At 35.5% G+C, this 19170-nt stretch overlaps 1 protein-coding gene across 2 annotated transcripts; it reads left to right on the top strand.

Moving 5' to 3' along the window:
* On the top strand, positions 1–19018 carry LOC111333894 (DNA repair protein Ku80). Of its 2 annotated transcripts, XM_088748958.1 has the most exons (27): positions 2–76; positions 771–884; positions 1310–1361; positions 1641–1757; positions 2454–2471; positions 3718–3766; positions 3906–4025; positions 4772–4883; positions 5535–5599; positions 5706–5823; positions 6704–6854; positions 7857–7966; positions 8735–8797; positions 9227–9364; positions 10203–10293; positions 10677–10737; positions 11113–11188; positions 11345–11412; positions 12047–12107; positions 12889–12959; positions 14160–14259; positions 15443–15515; positions 16120–16232; positions 16606–16702; positions 17051–17118; positions 17729–17800; positions 18618–19018. In XM_088748958.1, the coding sequence occupies exons 1-27, from the start codon at positions 62–64 to the stop codon at positions 18633–18635; spliced, it is 2211 nt and encodes a 736-aa protein (XP_088605084.1). In that variant the 5' UTR covers positions 2–61; the 3' UTR covers positions 18636–19018. The 2 variants fall into 2 exon arrangements, 1 of the variants encoding a protein (XP_088605084.1); XR_015996711.1 differs by lacking the exons at positions 16606–16702; positions 18618–19018 and having other exon boundaries at positions 1–76; positions 17729–17754.
* Positions 19019–19170: the final 152 nt, after the last annotated feature.

The following is a 19170-nucleotide window of genomic DNA, read 5'->3' as shown; positions in this document are numbered from 1 at the left end:
ATTTAGCGGGAAAATATACCAATCAAGTTCAGACCAGATCATGTGACGTCAACATTTCAAAATGGCGGCTGCAAAGGTCAGTAACTTGTATTCTTAGCTCGAAATTTACAATTTTTTGTCGGCTCTTTTCGCGTGTAATTTATCGAGCAGAATCATAATCCCTGAAAATACAAGTTGCAATCAACCATGCTATTTTTTTGTCGGTTCAATCGGAAATCTATGGGAGTAAGCAATTTCTCAATGCGCAGAACTTGTTAGTGGTAGCCCAATTCCCATTATTTACGATCAGTCGTTCGGACTGTCTTAGTTGACCTAAAAAATTGCGAAGTTGTCGGGGTATGACTATTTTTAAAGCACCACGCTGGCTATACTACCTCAAACGAACACATGATCGGGGCGATGAGGTCTTCTAGATGCAAGTGATTCCTTTTGATTTTTCGCGATTAGTCGTTCGACTTGTCGGTGAACTTCAAATTCGTTGTATTGGGATTTCACTTGAGTGAAATGCATGTTCACTTCATGAAAAGAAAGACAGCACGTATTTATGTGATAGTTATAGCTTGTCTTTTCCTATCCAAAGGTACCTAAAACTCCAGATAACTCAAACCTTTTTCAAATTTCCCAGAAGGTCTAAGGGAATTATTTCAATATAACCCCAAAATATTCTGAAACGAATCCGTAGTCCCATTTTTTTTTTAGTTATGCAGAGTTTAGTCGAGTACATGTACCTCCATCATGAAAGAGAATTCTTTATTTTATGTGTGTCACAGGATGCTGTTGTTATTATTTTGGATGTGGGTCCTTCAATGTGTCAGGCCCTGCCTGGCCATTCTACCTCCCTGGAGATATCTGTCAAGGCCATCAACATGATTATACAAAGAAAGGTATACACTTTTTTCTCTTCATATCATCCATGCATTAGCCATCGCCAGTGTTCTTTGTAGACACAGGTGGTCTTTGCACCAACTTAATTAACCCTTCAGTAATTTTCCTCACTGTCTACTATACAATTCTCAAAATGCTAGTTTGGATAATTTGTTATTGGATTGACTAATTATCCCATAATTGATATTTTTTTTGATTTTCATCACTTGGTTACTTGATATTGTATTGAGAAATTCTGTCTTGCTAACTCATGCGGGAGACAGAGGGTCAAATCAGCCATTTCTCTTGCCCAACGACCTTAGGTATACATGTATTTATTCAGTTAGCATGTTCTGGAACTGACACAAATGATCCATGCTATAGTGTTTCAACTGATTTTTCAGTGAAAGCAAAAAATAATAAAAAAAATTATTTTTCATTCCAGATGTTTGCTAATACAAAAGATGAATTTGCTCTAATCCTATATGGCACTGAAGGTAAGTACTTGTACATGTATATGTTGCTATTCAATACTTGTGAGTAGTTATAGTTCCCATAATCAGTGGCAGATCTAGGGGGGGGAGGGATACAGGGAGCCCAGACCCCACCTCTTATTTTGGGTTAAAAAAGTAAACACAGAGGGAAGAAAAGCCCGCAGGTGAATACAAACAAAAACAGCCCCTCTGCCCCCCCTCCCCTCACTTAGCTCAAGGCCTGCATTTGCCACTTATGATAACAGTAATTTTAGATTTATGATAAATGTTATTCATCGACAGGAACATCAAACAACCTGAATGACACTAACGGGGACTATCAAAACATTACTGTGGCTCGCAGACTTGGTTTACCCGATTTAGAACTGCTTCGTTTTATCCATGACCAAATAACCCCTGGTAAGTGACATTTTTTATTTTTTTAGTTTGATTTCTTCTTGGTACATAATTCTATTACACCTTGAAATCCTGAAAGTGATCAGCATCTAATTTCTCCTTACAATCATAGTACAGTGGAACCTCGATTGGGGAGCAGGGATGGCACAGTGGTGAGAGCACTTGCCTCCCACCACTGTGGCCTGGGTTTGATTCCTGGACCTGGCGTCACATGTGGGTTGAGTTTGTTGTTGGTTCTTGTCCCTGCTCTGAGGGTTTTTCTCCTGGTCTTCTGGTTTTCCTCCCTCTGCAAAAACCAACATTCCAAATTCTAAGTCAATCTGGAAACAGTGGACAAGGAAGAGCCACCCAGTGGAATGTCCATTGTTAAATTATTTATTATTTTTTATTTATCAACTATTTATTATTTAAACGAACCTCTCTATAACGAAGTCCTCGGTATAACAAACGATACTTCAGTTTCAGTGCGGCTAAAGTTACAGTAAAATGTATGCCACAGCACCTTGATATAACAAACCCTCCATAAATTATAATGAACCAATTTCCCCAGTCCCTTGGTACTTCGTTAAATCAAGTGAAAGGGATATAAGGGTTAAGAAGAACTACCTTTCTGAAAGAGTTTGTTTTTACTATAATTATAAGTGGATGTTAGATTTTATTAGTAGTCAGAGTAAATGTATTTCCATTATCTCTTTGCAGGTAATGTTGAAACAGACTGTATCCTTGCCAACAGACAAAACATTTTGCACTTATTTTTTTGTAATGTTGTATTATTCTCTATTTAACAAATGGTAAACACCACAGCGTACACTATTGAGTTATGGATGCACGTGGGAGGTTGCTAAGCACGAAAGAAGCGTAAGAGTTGCTCGAGGCGATAGCCGAGAGCGACTCTAGCTTCTTTCAAGAGTGCTTAGCAAACCTCCCAAGTGCATCCATAACTCAATAGTGTACGTTGTGGTGTTTACCATTTGTTTTATAACATAACATTGATACATTGTAGCTAAAGAGTTCCCTTTTATTTAACAAATCTTACATGACCAGAAAAAACAAGCGCATGCGGAAAAATAGTTTTTGCATTTGCTCATGTCAGCAGCGTACACCCATGGGCAAATGGGGGATGCTAAATTGACCAATCAGAGCGCGCACTTTACTTTGGTTATGTTATAATTCATTTTGACCTTGAGGCTAGCCATACTGAAACGTTCCAGCTATGAGAGCTGATCTCTACATGTTATGTTCTTGTTGTGATAGTCGCACAAATTCAAACCACTTTCACTGCAAATAATTATTGTTTCTGTGATTTGATTATTGCAAGGCAAAGAACAGGAACAAACTTTGCACATTATTTCTGCATAACCTCAGAATATCGTCATGAGGTCCTATGTGAGATTAATGTAGGTGTGTGTGTGTGGACTTATCACTGCAGTCTTGGTGTAACTTACAGTATGGACTCTTAAACTCTGTCAGTAAGATCTATCAGCAAAGTTGAAATGGTAAATTGGCCACCGTAACGATTACAAAAGCTGACATTTCAAGCGTTAGCCCTTCGTTGGAGCGAATGAGAAATATATTGAACAAAAGCTTATCTTTCAAACCGGCAGTCTAAATCCCACAGGGATCAACGAATGCTTTTCATTCCACTAATTTATTCTTGTTTTTCTTGTTGCCATGTTCCCACCAATAACGTAGCTCTATGTTCTGCCTTTAAAAGCACACACAACCCACAATTCCTCTATTCACTCCAACGAAGGGCTAACGCTCGAAACGTCAGCTTTTGTAATCGTTACGGTGGCCAATTTACCATTTCAACTTTGTTGATATATCCAAATTATTTCGTTACTCCCACCGACACAGCCCCAAACAGTTTCTTTCAAAACTATCAGCCTTTATTCATCTGTCAGTAAGACTTCCTTTGGAACCTTTCCAATATGTTAAATGTTTGACCTTAACTTTCATATAGTCATTGATGCCATTGTAGTTGGTATGGATTTGTTGCGAGAACAGACAAAGTAAGAATCAGATGTTTCTCAAAAATGTAATTTCTACTTTGCCATCTTGGGAAAAGATATGATGAAAAGAAAAGATAAAAGATGATCCAAATTTTCCACCTTACATGGGATATTAAGGTAATTGAATTGTTCTTTTCAGTGGCAAGAAGTGCGAGAAAAAGATTTATTTGTTTAGTGACCTTGGTTCACCTTTTGGTAATGATCAGTTGGAGACCATCACAGAAGGCCTAAAAAACATGGAAGTCCACTTGACATTAATGTGAGTATTTCACTGTTGCTTACAATATTGCACAATAAATATACATGTACAGGGTGCTTGTTTCTAATTATTGATTTGCAATGGTGGAATTGAAGATTGCATATTTTAACAAACATGTACATATAAGTAAACCTTTTCAGGGCTTGACACTAACTTTTCAACTTACTAGCTGAATGGCTGGTGACAATTTAGATGTTACAATTATTTCAGTTTGTTTAATAGCCAAACTGGCTGGTGGAAATTGGAAACCACTCGGCAAAACTGAATTTCTACAAGTCTGTGGTTAGTGGGCTACTGTCAGTGTTGAGCTTTATTGACAGAAGAAAATTATAAGAGTACTGTAATACCTATATCTTATTAACCAAGCGCGAGGGCCGTACTGGGAGAATATCGGCCCGAGGTCTTGACAGTACGGACAGAGCTGCGCTCGGTTCGTACAAAAAAGACCGAGGGCCGATATTCTTCCAGTATGGTCCCGAGCAAGCTTGGTTAATAAGAGATTTATTATACGACTGAAGTTCAAAGGGACACAAGTGCGGTATCATGATTCGGGAACATTTGGGACAGTGCCCGGTCCAATACTTATAGAATATTGGACCAGCAATAGAGCAATTTGATTGGTTGATTTTAGTTATTGGCCCTCTGACTGCCTGAGTCGTGTAATAAAGTAGAATTATTATATTATAATAGTTTATTGGATTTGAATTAAATAAATGGATTTATCTACATGTACATGCACTTCTCAGAGGACCTGATCTTTTTGATAATGATGATGGCAGTGAGAGAACTTGTGCCACAGATGGAAGTGGACCTTCAACATCAGTTCCAGATCACAGAAAAGAAAAAACACCACAGCAGGTTTACTGACCATTTCATACCTGGCATTTTGATATAAAATCTACACTCATCGTCTTTTATTTCTAACTTATAATTTAGGCTTTAATAATTTAGTGTAAAATCAGGCAAAACCCCAGCTGATATTTTACTACCTTCCTTGTCATCCTTTTGTTAGAAAATGTATCAATATTGTAAAGACATAATTATTCCTTTTTGGTCACTTCTTGGAGTGAAAGAATTGAAATTTCACTAACTTCACAATGAACTTGAAGGTTAATTTTTACCAAGTTGAACACAAATTTGAAGTAAAATTGCTCATAATTGATAGTTTAAAATTGTAATAGAGCAGGGCTCAATACTAACAGTAGCCCACCAGCCACATGCAGACTAGTAGAAATTCAGTTTTGGCCAGTGGTTTTCAATTTCCACTTATAGCCACTTTGGCTAGTAAACAGACTGAAATTGTCATAACATCTAAAAACATCTAAGATGTCACTTATAGCCACTTGGCTAGTAAGTTGAAAAGTTAGTGACGAGCCCTAATAGGGTGGTACAAAGTTGCTGTTTATTACTGAATGATATACAAGGTATGACACAAAGTTAATCATGACCTTTACAATTTATTACATAAATATTAATTTTTTATACTGTGCATTCTTTTTCTCAATGCAGGTGGCAGGGGAGAACTGCATGAGACAAATGTTGGAGGCTTTAGATGGCGAGACATATTCCTTTAGGTATTCTTGCACCATTATAAATTTCTTTAACTGATGCAGAGTATTGATTCATTTACATTATACACACTAGATGATGAAAACTAATGATTATTGTCCTTTTATTTAGTCACGTTCTACCAATGCTGAGCTTTTTCCAGACAAGATCAATCAAACAAACCACTGTATTTAGAGGACCACTGGAAATTGGCTCTCAGCTAAAAATAAATGTGTATGGATACAACAGGGTAAATTGAAGATTTTTTTATTATTTTTACCTTTATTAATTAGCAGGCTCTTCTGGCTAGCAGTTACAAGTAATCTTTCAAGTACAAGGTTGTGTGTAATGTTAATAGTGCACTATGTCACCAGTGAAAGTTGAGTTGGAGTGTATCCAAGTAGTTTAATTTGCATCACTTGTTTTTCAGTAGTCCCAAGTGGATTTATGGCTATCAGCCTCCCCTCTCTCTTAGCTGACCACACCCTATCCTGTTTTTGCATAGGAGACTCATCCAATCAGTGTTGACAGGTGTCTGGAATAGGTAGTCATGGCTACATTGGAGGAATTTTCCTTTGATACCCTGGGGCACCCACCTGCTATTGAAGCAAGGGAGCTGGTGTATGGAAAGGAGCCCAATTTCTCTTTTCAAATTCTAATAATAATTATTACTTTTCCTTTTGTAACACTGTGAGATAAAGAATAAAAAGTAATGCAGGGCTTTGCATGTATTCCATTCTCATTATTCCTTATTCTCAGACAACTGAACCATCAGAAGATTTCAACTTAAATAAAATAAAATAAATACATTAACTGAAGCTCCCCATAGGGGGCTTTTCAGCCACGATGTAGACTAACTAAGTGATTGAAAATCCCCACTGGTAGGAGGCAGACCAGTGGGCTATTTACAGAGCGCAGCCAAGGAGTTGAACCAGGGGCAACCGTGAACAAATCCAGTGAGTGGCAGGGTGGAGGACTTCAACTCACTGGGACACCAGATTACAAGTCCAGCAATCTAACCACTCGGCCACGCCACATCCACAAACATGATTAAGTCAAAATGCTATTATAAATAACGGTGTATTATTGACACAGAGTTAGAATCATTTTGCTCTTTGAATTCTCTGAAGGTAAGGGAGGAGAAGTTAGCACCCTGGAAGAAGCTGTCAGCTGTTTCTCAGATGTCCCCTAACCCTGACACAATGGAAGTACAGATGCAGCGATCATATCACTTGAATGATGAAGATGATACTGAAGTTGACAAAGAAAATGTAGCTCAAGGTACAACTCTGATGAAACTGTATTTTTTTTTTTTTTTTTTTTAGTACCTGCCTATAAATCCTTACAGTACTGTAGTGGCACTGGGAGGGTGGGGTGGGGGGGGTTTATTTATGATGGTTGCATAATTGAGTTTCAGAGGTTTGAACAAGAGTCTGAAACTGAATGATGAAATTTGCTTTCTACGGTACATCAAGTAAAATTGCTATCCACTTTCTCCAAAATTAACAACATTAAAAATAAAAATTAAACCATTATTAGCCCTGTTCTTTCAAGTTTTTACTTAGCCTACTTCAGAATGTATGGGAACCTTTGTGCAAATAAGGGCATGTTTGTAAATGAGATTTCTTTTTTTTTTTGGTGGGGGGAACATAATGTAACATCATTCAGTAGATGAATAAGTCAACATACCAGTAAACTGTGTAAATTTTTTTTTTCTAATTTGTTAACAAAGCTGATCCTAAAATTTTAATATTAGCACTTTTGGTACTTTTGGTTACCCTTTACATATTATTTTTGTTGTTGAAAATGAAAAAGAAATGGTATAGATATGCAAGTATCCTACTGTACCAAGTAAATGCAATTACTTTACATGTAACTAGTTCAGCAGAGGAATCTTCCATCCTTTGAAAAACATTGGTTGCCTCTTTGCGCGGGCATCTGCAGTGTAATTAAAATTTTGGGAAATCAGAGGGGATATATTTGAAGGTCAGGCTACTTCAACAGAGATTTGAAGATTAGTAACTACATATAATTATTTAAGTACTTCTTTTTACATAGTGTTGAAGGAACAACTGGGAGCTTTTTGACTAAAATGGTTAATTTTGACCATAACTGCCAATAAATTATTACTTATAATGTAACTGAAAAATTACAATTTATAGACCCAAATGTCTATGAATTGTCTATGAATTGTAACTCCTCAGTTACATTCATTAAATCTTTAAACCAGAGTAACACCAAACCATGTTATAATTAAATGATTATTTACTGATCAACATGTAGGCTATCGTTATGGCAAGACATTGGTTCCATTGACGAGAATTGACAAAGACAGCATGAAACTTCCCACAGAAAGATGTTTATCCTTGCTATGCTTCACTTCCAATGAAAATGTAAGCACTGAGGATTAAATTTAGAAATATGTTTGAAAAATTAACAAACAACTGATTTAAAAATAAATTTATTGAGTAATGAATTCAATTATAAAATTTTAATTAAAAGTGACAGTCATCCAGTGTAGATGTTATATTCAGGGCTTGATGCTAATATTTCAACTTACTAGCCAAGTGGTTAGTGACATCTTAGATTTTTTTAGATGTTACAACAAAAACAGTCTGTTTACTAGCGAAACTGGCTAGTGGAAATTGAAAACCACTGGCCAAAACTGAATTTCTACTAGTCTGTGGCTATCGTTTAGTGTTGAGCCCTGTTATTGCAACTTCTTTGTATTGATTTCTTTATTTACAAGACATCTCATACTGGTATTTTAACAGTGAGAATATAAATCTTACTCGTAAGTTAATGTCAAAATGAGGATTGACCGAATGATTTTTGTATAACCCTGTAAAAAGCGCCCAGCCACTTATTTTAAAATTTTAATAAAAAGGAAGGGGGGAGGGGTGTGGTGCTTTATTGAGGGGGTACTAATTATTATCCTGTACTGATTCTGCTGTAGTTGAAGTTTAAAGAGTCCTCCTATTTAAGAAAGTGAGGGAGGGAGGGCAATATTTGGGGTGGGGGGGGGGGTGCTTGTTTGACATTATGGCATAGGGGGTGCTCATTAGAGTAGGGGCACTTATTCTTGGAAGTATGGTGTGAGTGAATGTATGAGCATATTGTGTATATCAGTAGCAATAATAATGTGATATGCAATTTCACAGGTCCAGAGATATCAATACATTGGAGAAAATGTGATAGCCTTTGTTCCACAGCCAGGTGACCAGGTAATTCAAATTTAAGACTTCACGAAAAAAAAAAAAGAGTCAAAGTGACTGTATGGTGAACTCATGGATAAACTGTGCAGATTGGAATAAGAATAAGAGCTAAATGATCCTTTATTTGTAGAAACAGAATTGAGCTGTCATCTCCACAAAATTAATGTCCATAATAACTGATCCACTATATTTAAAAATCGTGTGGCCAATTTAAGAAGAGAACATTATTTTAGGGCACAGAGCTCAAATGAAATTTGAGATCTTTGGAGAAGACAATTACTTATTTAGAGATTCATAAATTTTTCTTTTTCGACAGTAAATATATGCGATGAAACCCCCAATCAGTGTCATTAGCAGTTTAATTCACAGCATCTCATTATCCAATTAGTATCCTAATTAACATGTCATTAACTTATTCATTGTCAATTTTTGTTGTAGCATGCTGCAGTTGCACTCTCGGCACTGATAAATGGCATGTATGAGCTGAACACTGTGGCAATTGTAAGATATTGCAGAGTAAAGAATGCTCCCCCCAAGCTTGGCTTCTTGGCTCCGCACATTAAACAGGACTATGAGGTAAATACTCGTTTCTTTCAAACTACTCAGACAGTGTTCCAAACTGCATTTGTTTTGGTTGTCATGGCAAGTGTTGCATTCCCAAACTGAGTCCTTGTTCAATAAGTATCGATTTGAGTTTACCATGATCAACCACACAACTTCAGGCTCTTGATTGTTGATTTATTTGAAAAACTGAAGTATGCGGTGAGAACTAAAAATTACATAAAATTGATGTGCATCGAAAATAACTAAGTGAGAGAAAATGATCAACAAACAATGACATTAAAGCGAAGGAAACAACAAAAATCAAGAACTTACGTTATAATTCTTCTAGCGGCAGGTGACACAGTAAGTGTCTTCAATATGTCTACAAGCAAATAATTGTCTCTAAAATATCTCCAGTAGGTGAATCTGCACGTCATGTGCATCTTTTTCTTATCCAAAAACAATAATCAGGTTTCATCACAAAATACTAAGGGCTTAGTAATAATTATCAACTTGATACATGCGTAACGCAACATTTCTTATCCGTCACAGCAAGCAAAAAACAAATTAATGTTAAATTAATTTAATTGCATGTTGAATGTCTATTCCACTGGCCCACCATAAATTGTAACTTCTTGGTTACATTCATTGAATCTAATTTAAACCTGAGTAACAACAAACCATGTCTAGGTGAGTAAATGTTGCAATCCACATTGGAAATACATGCACAATCGTTACTGCCTGTGATAGGCAATAAAACCTTATTGCAGTCAATCACCACAAACTCTTTTACAATTATATCTTGTTGATTTTGTGCCATAATGAAAGTTGATCATTTGATTTTTTTTGTTTTGTTTTGATTTTTCTCCAGTGCCTCCTTTTCACTGCTTTGCCATTTTTAGAAGATCTACGTCAGTTTGCCTTTGCGCCTCTTGATGCTAACAAGAAATGGGAACCATCTGGCAAGTGCATGCTGTAATAAATTTAATAAGTGTAAATTCAAATTGCAACATAAGATGTTGACAAATTAATGATTAGAAATGGTTTTCATCGATACTTTGAATGTAATTATGTGTCTGATAAATCTCCAATTTTAGCAATCCTGATAAAAGGGTTTTGCAGCTATATTTATGAAAACCCATAACTTGATGTTCCTGTTTTTAGGTGCATAATAATCATATTTACAAGTAAAACCTTGCAGTACTGTTGTAAATTTCAAAAAATCCATGTTTGAATTGACATTTTGTGATATTATTCTCATAAAAATTCTGCAACTTTGTGCTGCAGTGGAACCCATGGGAACAAGTGTTCAATTAAGCTTTTGTATTACATTTTGCTGTTTTAGGAGAACAAGAGGATGCTGTAGACAATCTCATCACTGCAATGGATTTAACAGATGCACAACGGTGAGTTATCTTGTTACAAAAAGATTTACAATTGGTAGCTTGCTATCTATTTTCCAAGAGACTGCCCTTTTCAAAGTCCATGTGTCCAACCCCACATTGCCTTCATTTTACGGTACTTTGATTACTGACTTTCCATAATTGTAGATGATGACAAATTAGTTCAAAAAACTATTTTCAGTAATCATTATGTATATAATATCTGCTAACTTTTGAATGTTGGAAGATGTTCAACTCATTAGTTTAACATTGAATGTACATTCATTCCCTTAAAACCTGTTAATTAACAGTGAATTATTAAATAGATATTCATTACCTGAGGGCTTTTCATCACTTTCAAAGTGAATGTAATCTCTTTTTCTTTGGTTGATTTTCTAGTGATGAGGATGGACAAGCCGTAGAGGCACTTAAATGTAACAGAACTTTTAACCCTGTTCGACAAAGAGTTTTTCAGGTAATCTAGAGTGGCACATTTTATAGTAAATTTATTAATAATTCACATGTTTTTTTTTACGATAACAATTATCCATCTAGTGATGTGAAACCATTATTTTCTTTTCCTCATCCGTTTTATGAACTAACTACTTTGTTTTCTAACCACACATTACAGTGCATTCAGCATCGTGCTCTTAACCCAGATGATCCATCATTACCAGATTTAGATCCTGTTGTTGCGAGGTACTTGTTGTTTTTAATGTGCCCAGTAATAACCATTTGCACCCTGACATCAGTATGCATATTCTCCATACTGTTCTCTTTACATCACCTAAGGAGCTGGCAAGGAGAATTTGTTTAACAATCAAGAGCAGTGCTTTCAATAAGATTTGAAAGAGGTGGCTACCTCAGTACAGCACCCACTGGAGAGCGACTTGAGCGTGGTGAAATATACCTGGCGACTCACAACAGAATACCTGCAAGAGCTCCAGTGGGTGCCAGGTCTTATTTAAGGCACTGCAAGAGCTGTTTTAGTTGATGATCATTTCCTTTGTTCTTGTGAGAGCAAAAGCCTTCTTGTCATCTGCCATGCAATCTGTACTTTGCCTAGCTTTTCTTTGTTAACTGAAAGTGAAATTACAATATATAAGCAAGCTGGTGGATAGCAACAGAAGAACCAAACTGAGATTTGTCAACATGCTAAGCGCCATAATTTGCATTATTATAAAGTGTACAGAGATGAAAATCCTCAAGAGAAAATGAAATGAACAGTCAGATTTGAAGGTTTTCACTTTCTCACTTCTTCCTGAATTTTACATTGTGTCAGAGTGAATTCTTGCTTTGATTTATGAAATCAATTAATTTTATTCCTCTGCAGTTATTTGGAGCCCAGTGCAGAGTTCAAAGCAAGGTGTGCTTCTGAGTGTATGAAGATTAAGGTGAGAAGCTCCTAATTGGTAGAACTCAGTGGTTAAATGTCACTTGCATAAAGCTTGGGAACCATACATATGTAGATGTCTCTTGCAACTTTATTTCCTGGTTGCTTGGTGTGGAATAATTGAGGTACTACCAGTAATGCTGGAGTTCAGAGGGGAAAGAAATCCCCTTAATGATTTATTTTATTTATGTCTCTGCTACCAAGTAAAGTCTGTACTTGAGCCGAGTGGTGGGAGCTTATCCTGTTATCCTGGTTTCCTTAGCATTAAGCAGCTAGGAGTGTTTCTTCTTCCCCACTGGGTGAGATGCAGTCTATTACAAGGTTGCCCCTGCATTTTATCATTTTCACCAGTACCCATTATACTCGGGGGAGGGGGGAGATAGAGAGAGAGAGAGAAAGCGGCACTGTGAGAGAGTAAAGTGTTTTGCCCACAAACACGACACATTGACTTGGTCAAGTCTAGAACCCAGATCTCTCCAGTGCACTGACCATAAGGTCACTTCATATTCCTTTGGGTACCAGGCCTCAACAAAAAGATACAGTTCAGTTTCAGGTCTAGAACCCAGACCTCTCCAGTGCACTGATCATTAGGTCACTGCATATCCCCTTTGGGTACCAGGCCTCAACAAAAGGATACAGTTCAGTTTGTTGAACAAAAGTTTTGGGTGTTCAAAAATTATTTCAACTTGTTATTTTTTTAGTACATAGTTGAATTACTTATTTCATGTCAGTTCAATTAATTATAAAGTTTGTTGTTGTGTATAATTTTTTTTGCTCTTAAGGATATGTTCCGCCTTGAAAAAATTGAAAAAAAGAAAGAATACACAGCTGAAAACATATTCATTTTACCAACGTATGTATTAATATCTTAATATCTTGTTATCAATTAATGATTTTTTTTAATAATCAAAACGTTTTTAATGTATATAAATAATTTTGCTTAATGTTTAATTTATTTATTATTATTATTTTTGTTTATTTTCTATCTGTGGTACATTTTTCTAAATTTATTTGTCAAGTGTTTTTTAGCATGAGCCATGGTCTCAGAAGATTGGGCAACCACTTCCTACAATATGGACTTTAAATGAAAATTATTATTATTATTATGTGTTTGTGATTTTCAATGAACTCCCACTTGCTTGTTTTGTATGATAATACTGTATGTGCACATTGATGTGCTGAAAAGTGAGTTGATAGTCTCCACTTGAAACTCAATCCTCAACACTCAACACTGTTGAAGATTGGGGATTGGGGCTTCAGATGCTTCATAAATAGAACTTTCGATTGTTTCGATTGTAATGTCAGATCTCCGTGATTTCAATTGAGTACTGGTATCCATAACCCTTTCACTCCCAAGATGTCAGGAGGGCAGTAATTCTTCTTACTGTCTTTGTTGGTTTGGAGAATTTGGTATTGGATCAACTAAAAATACCCTTACTAATTGATATTCTCCTTCATTCTCATCACTTGTCTGCCTGACATTATATTGTAAGGAGAACTTATTTCTTGGTCACTCGTGAGAGTTAAACGGTCAACAACTGAGACCAAAGTAATCAGAAAGGCTGAGAATTCGAAGCATAAGGGAAAAAAAAGCACCAAGGTTTTAGTAGGAACTCAAACTATAAACATGCTAAAGGGTTGGAAAATGCAAGTTAGAAAGTTGCACTGGTTTTTCCCTCCAACTCCCAATATCTGATTGTTAATTCTCCCCTCTCACTGCTTATAATAATAATAATAATAATAATAATAATAATAATAACAATAATAATAATGATAATAATAATAATAATAATAATGCAAATATTTATACAAGATAACCTATCAGTTCTTAATAGTTCATAAATAACTCTAAAAAATCTAAGATTTACATTAACTTACAAGATTAAAAGAGTTATAATAAGATACTATCATATTGAATACTATCACATTTCCTTGTAAATTAGTTATCAGAATGTGGTGTTAGATCAAGATAATAACCTCTTCCTGATAAGTTTGAGTATTCTCGGTACCTGTTTGTGGTTGAAAATTGCTTTATGGTTAATTTTTACTGCAGTGCAGATAAGCCAAATGGTGAACCATCAACCAGCAGAGAAAATGTTTTTGATGAAACTGACTTTAGCATGGCAAGTTTGGCAAGAGAGCCGGTCACAAAGGTATGGTAATGCCATTTGATATCATGCTGTGTGTTTCTTTTGAATGCAGGACAACTGTACTGGCAGATGAAACAGCTCCATTATATTAGCTGATACTCATTAGTGAGTAGGTGGAGATTTCTCTGCCCTGGTGAAATCTGGTTTCAACTTCCACAAGCAAATTTCCCAGTTGTACATTTCACAACTGTAAGAAATAAAATAAATTCATAATATACAAGCTGCATGACTTTATAATTAACCCTTTAATTTCTAAGATCTGATTATTTCCCAGTTGTACATTTCACAACTGTAAGAAATAAAATAAATTCATAATATACAAGCTGCATGACTTTATAATTAACCCTTTAATTTCTAAGATCTGATGTTTGGCTGTGTAGCAGCGTGATGCGGTTCCAGTCAATACCCACTAATTGACCCTTGCTCACCATAGAGTCTCCTGTAGCTTAGTGGTTAGAGCATCTGACTAGATCACGGAGGGTCGTGGGTTCAAATCCCATCTGGAAAGTCGATTTTTAAAAAATTGTTTATTTCATCTTTACATGCTCACTTTGGAGGCTGGTTGGCTGCATGTGATGCTTTAATGCATGTGATGCTTTAACGTGACAGCATGATGCTGTTAGTGAGCTTCTATGCGCTAGCTGATGTTTGGCTGTGTAGCCGCGTGTTGCAGTTCCAGGCAATATCCACTAATTGACCCTTGCTCACCATAGAGTCTCCTGTAGCTCAGTGGTTAGAGCATCCAACTAGATCACGGAGGGTCGCGGGTTCAAATCCCATCTGGAAACTCGATTTTTAAAAAATTGCTGATTATTATTATAATAAATAAATTCTCCCTTCTAGCTGCTTCACATAATATCCTTGTACATTAGTTACAAGAATTCCCTGTCAGATCAAGATAGTAATTATCTTCTACATGATGAGTTTGAGTATTCTCATTACCTGTTTCCTGGATAATGTATGGATATTATGAGAAGTTACATTTTAATCACTTCTGAGAGCTAAAGGGTTCATATGTAATTACTTTAAAAGCTGTTCTTTGAATATTTTCTTTTCATTTCCTGTTTCTCTTTTTGATTTTTAATAAGATATAACACCCTCTTCTGATACTCTTTCGCATTGCTATTTCCTGACACAGATGTAGTGACTTTTTTTTCTGTTATCGTAAAATATACCGTTTGTTCAGGTTGGCACACTTGATCCAGTTGGAGACTTCCGAACTCTTATCAGCTGCAGAGACGAAGATAGGTTTGATGAAGGTACAGACTGTATTATTCTCCTTCCTGTATATGAACCTTTCAACGACTAGGATCTGATTGCAAACTGTTTTCTCACTTGCTCTTACTTTTTCAATGAATTAAACAGAAATCATTGTATTGTCATTTTATCACCTTTTCTTAACACTGCTGAAAATTTAAAAAAAATTGTTCACAGTTCAGAAATTTTAATGTAACCCTCAAACCGCTTCCAAGATCTGATTGTTAGTTCTCCCCTCTAGTTGCTACACATTTCCTTTTTAACTGGTTACTAGAATTTTGGTGTTAGATCAAGATAACAATTTCTAAGTGATAAGTTTGAGTCTTCTTACTACCTGTATACCAGATGATGTTTGAATATTACAGGGAGAAGTTACAGGTTAACCACTTAATTCTGAGATTTAAAGGGTTGACTGAAAAAAAAAAAAAAAAAAAAACTAGCTGATTTCTGTTTTTGTGTGCTGTTTGATGCTAACAATAGTGCTTCAGCTACAGATGTATGTTATATTAACATTACTATCACTTGGACAATGATTGTTGATGTTCAAGACAGAAATATATTGGTTATGTTCTTATAAAATTATTGTCTGTTTTTCCAACATTGCAGCTGCCAAACAAATGAGAGAGTGTATTGTACAGCTGGTGTTAGATTCCTTTGGAGATCAGCTTTATTCTAAGGCCCTACAGTGTGTAAATGTTTTGCGAGAAGAAGCTATCAAGGTAAAAGGAGTGCTAAAGAAATCCTGACCAGCAATTTGCATAAAAATTCACCAGTCTTGCACATGCAGTACATGATGGGAATGTTTTTCAAATAACTAAATGGGGTTGGAGCGTAGCTTAATGTTCAAACATTTTCTAAGGGAATTCTCCAGTCATCATCATGGTAATGGGCCTCCAATCCAATTTGGACCAATATCAGTGTAACCTTAAAGTCCCCCTTTCCTCTGCCCCATGATAATGCACTATTGTCAGTACAATTTTTGGGCCCAGGTCCAAATTTGATCCTACGGGCCAGCAATCTAGTGCTGACGTGCAGCTTTGGTTAACTCTTATTTACAGTACTTAACACGCAAGTTTATTTGATTTCTTTTAGGCTGGTGAATCTGTGATGTTTAACACATTTCTCCAGGAGTTAAAAGAAAAAATCATCAATAAATTAGGCCATGCATTTTGGCTTCTGATGGTAAAAAGTAAGACTGGAAGTGCTCACTACATAGTAAATAGACAAACTATGTATGATGCACGATCCTCGCAGTAGAGATTATTGTCAGGTTGAGAACACATCATAGAATTAGTTACATTAAATGTTCAGATTCCAATTCTGTGTGCTTTAATGTAGCATAATTATGTAAAAATATTCTCATGGGTAGGACTTTCAGCTCTAATTTTTTTACAATCCTAATTCCACCTCTAGTGTAAACTAGTCCTGAGTACAGCTTTTGCTGTGTTTATTATTTTAATAGAGATTTGGGGCTTACTGATGCCCTTTGCATTTACAATAATGATAATTTCAGTATTTTCTTTAATTTGTTTTATAGAAGAAGTGACCTTAATTAGTCAAAGAGAATCCTCAGATAGTAATGTCACAGACAATCAAGCTAAAGAGGTCAGTTCTTGCAGAGTGTTCAGTGTTATCATGTGCATTACTCTATTCTGTATTCCATATTCTATATTCCATATTCCCTGTTCTGCATTCCACATTCCCTATTTTATATTCCATAATTATTCTATATTTCACATTTCATATTCCACATTTCAAATTCCACTTTCCACATTTCAAATTCCACATTTCACATTCTATATTCCATACTCCATATTCTATATTCCACATTCCATATGATATTCCACTTTCCAAATTTTATATTCTACATTTTATATTCCACATTCCATATTCCACATTCTATGTTTATATTCCATATTCCATAGTCCACATTCCATATGATATTCCACATTCCATATTATTTTCATATTCCATACTTTTTCATTTTCCATATTTTTTCATCTTCTATATTCCATATTCCATACCCTAACCAACCAATGGCCCAGTATAAGCTAAGAATTACCATGTTAACCGTCCCTTGATCCTTTGCTTTACTGTGAGCTTCATTATTACCATTATCACCTCTCATTCTGGGTTATGATTGGTAATATTTACCTCAGTGCTTCAAATCAGCATCACGAGATATTAACTTGAAGATTTTTTTTTTTTCTGACAGTTTTTAAAAGGTGGAGAACCTAAAAAGGAAGAAGTTCCAGCTGATGATGTTATGGAAGATGATGAGGATCTTGTAAGTTAATACTTATTAGGCTGTTACCTTCACCAAAATGTTACATGGAATCAAAGGATTTTACCAAAATTTATTCGTCATGAAGAACATTGTCTAGCATAAAATTTATATTTGTATATAAATTATATTTTATAGTTTAACTATAAAATTATATTTTATAGTTTTAAGTTCAAATTCAAATCTTTCAGATACACTCAAAACCTCAATTATATATCGGGACCTGTTGGGACTAAACGAAATAGTCTGGCTAATCAAGGGTCCAGATAATCGAGAATATGAATATAATCAAGGAAGAAATTAAGAAAGCAACATCTGATTGTGAAACAAAACATTTACAAATTGTTTTGAAAAAAAAATTTTGTCAACCTTTTCACTGTCCATTGTGAATAGCCAATAGAGTGTGAAATATCATTTAGAAACAAAGCAATTCTAAGCTGATCAGACCTAATTTGAATGTCCTTCATTAGTTATGATGCCTGCAAGCACTGCTTTTTGCTTTTGCTTTTTGAAAGCGAAACAAATTTGCCTTTACTTTTTCAACGCTGGCTATGGATCTTGATCATGACTAATAGATATTCATGACAAAATTGGGACCAGCGAAAAAGTCTGGATAGTCAAGACATGTAGATAATCGAGCTCTGGATAATTGAGGTTTGACTGTACACATGTATCAAGGGAAAAATTATGTGGAAACAACTCAGCTGGAAACATAATTATTAGGAAAGTCTAGCTATAGCAATGTTAGGGGGATTCTATTAAAATTGCCCCCTACCAAGAACTGACTTGTTTATCTTTGTCTCTGGTTGTGTTCTTATAGCTTGAGATGATGGAATGAGATTGATGAAGAAGGAGATTATGATGAGGAGCAGTTGCCTTTGAAAGAAGCAATAATTCAAATCTCACATAATTATTTGTACAAACAATGTTTAGGAAGGGTTTATGGCCAAAGGACAAAAAACAGCTGGAAAGTGTTTTCATCAGTATGATTGGGTGTGTATACACTCGACCAGTTTCTTCTCAAACAAAGAACAGCCATTATGCAAGGAAGAACAGCTTTTTCTGCCAATATTGTCAAGAATACCTTCTGGTTGTGCATATTTAGAGGCTGGACAGCGGTCATTTTATAAAAGGAAGACCTCTGGCTGTACATGTTGTTAATAATTAAAGTTAGGTGACACTTTACAGCTGAAAGCAAATAAAAAAGATTTACATAAAATATGATGAAAGAAGTATAATTATTGAAAAACCTTACGTACCTTTCAGGTGGATTGAAGTGTCCTTATAGGTTGTTACATAAATCTTTTTGAATGGTCAACTTTAAGTCCCATGATGCATTCTATGTAGTTGTAACAACTTACAATTGCAAGTTA

The sequence above is a fragment of the Stylophora pistillata genome, chromosome 2 (genome assembly GCF_964205215.1).
Source record: "Stylophora pistillata chromosome 2, jaStyPist1.2, whole genome shotgun sequence".
NCBI classification, from domain to species: domain Eukaryota; kingdom Metazoa; phylum Cnidaria; class Anthozoa; order Scleractinia; family Pocilloporidae; genus Stylophora; species Stylophora pistillata.
Note: the sequence above shows the minus strand (reverse complement) of the source record. Positions and strands in the feature narration are given on the sequence as shown.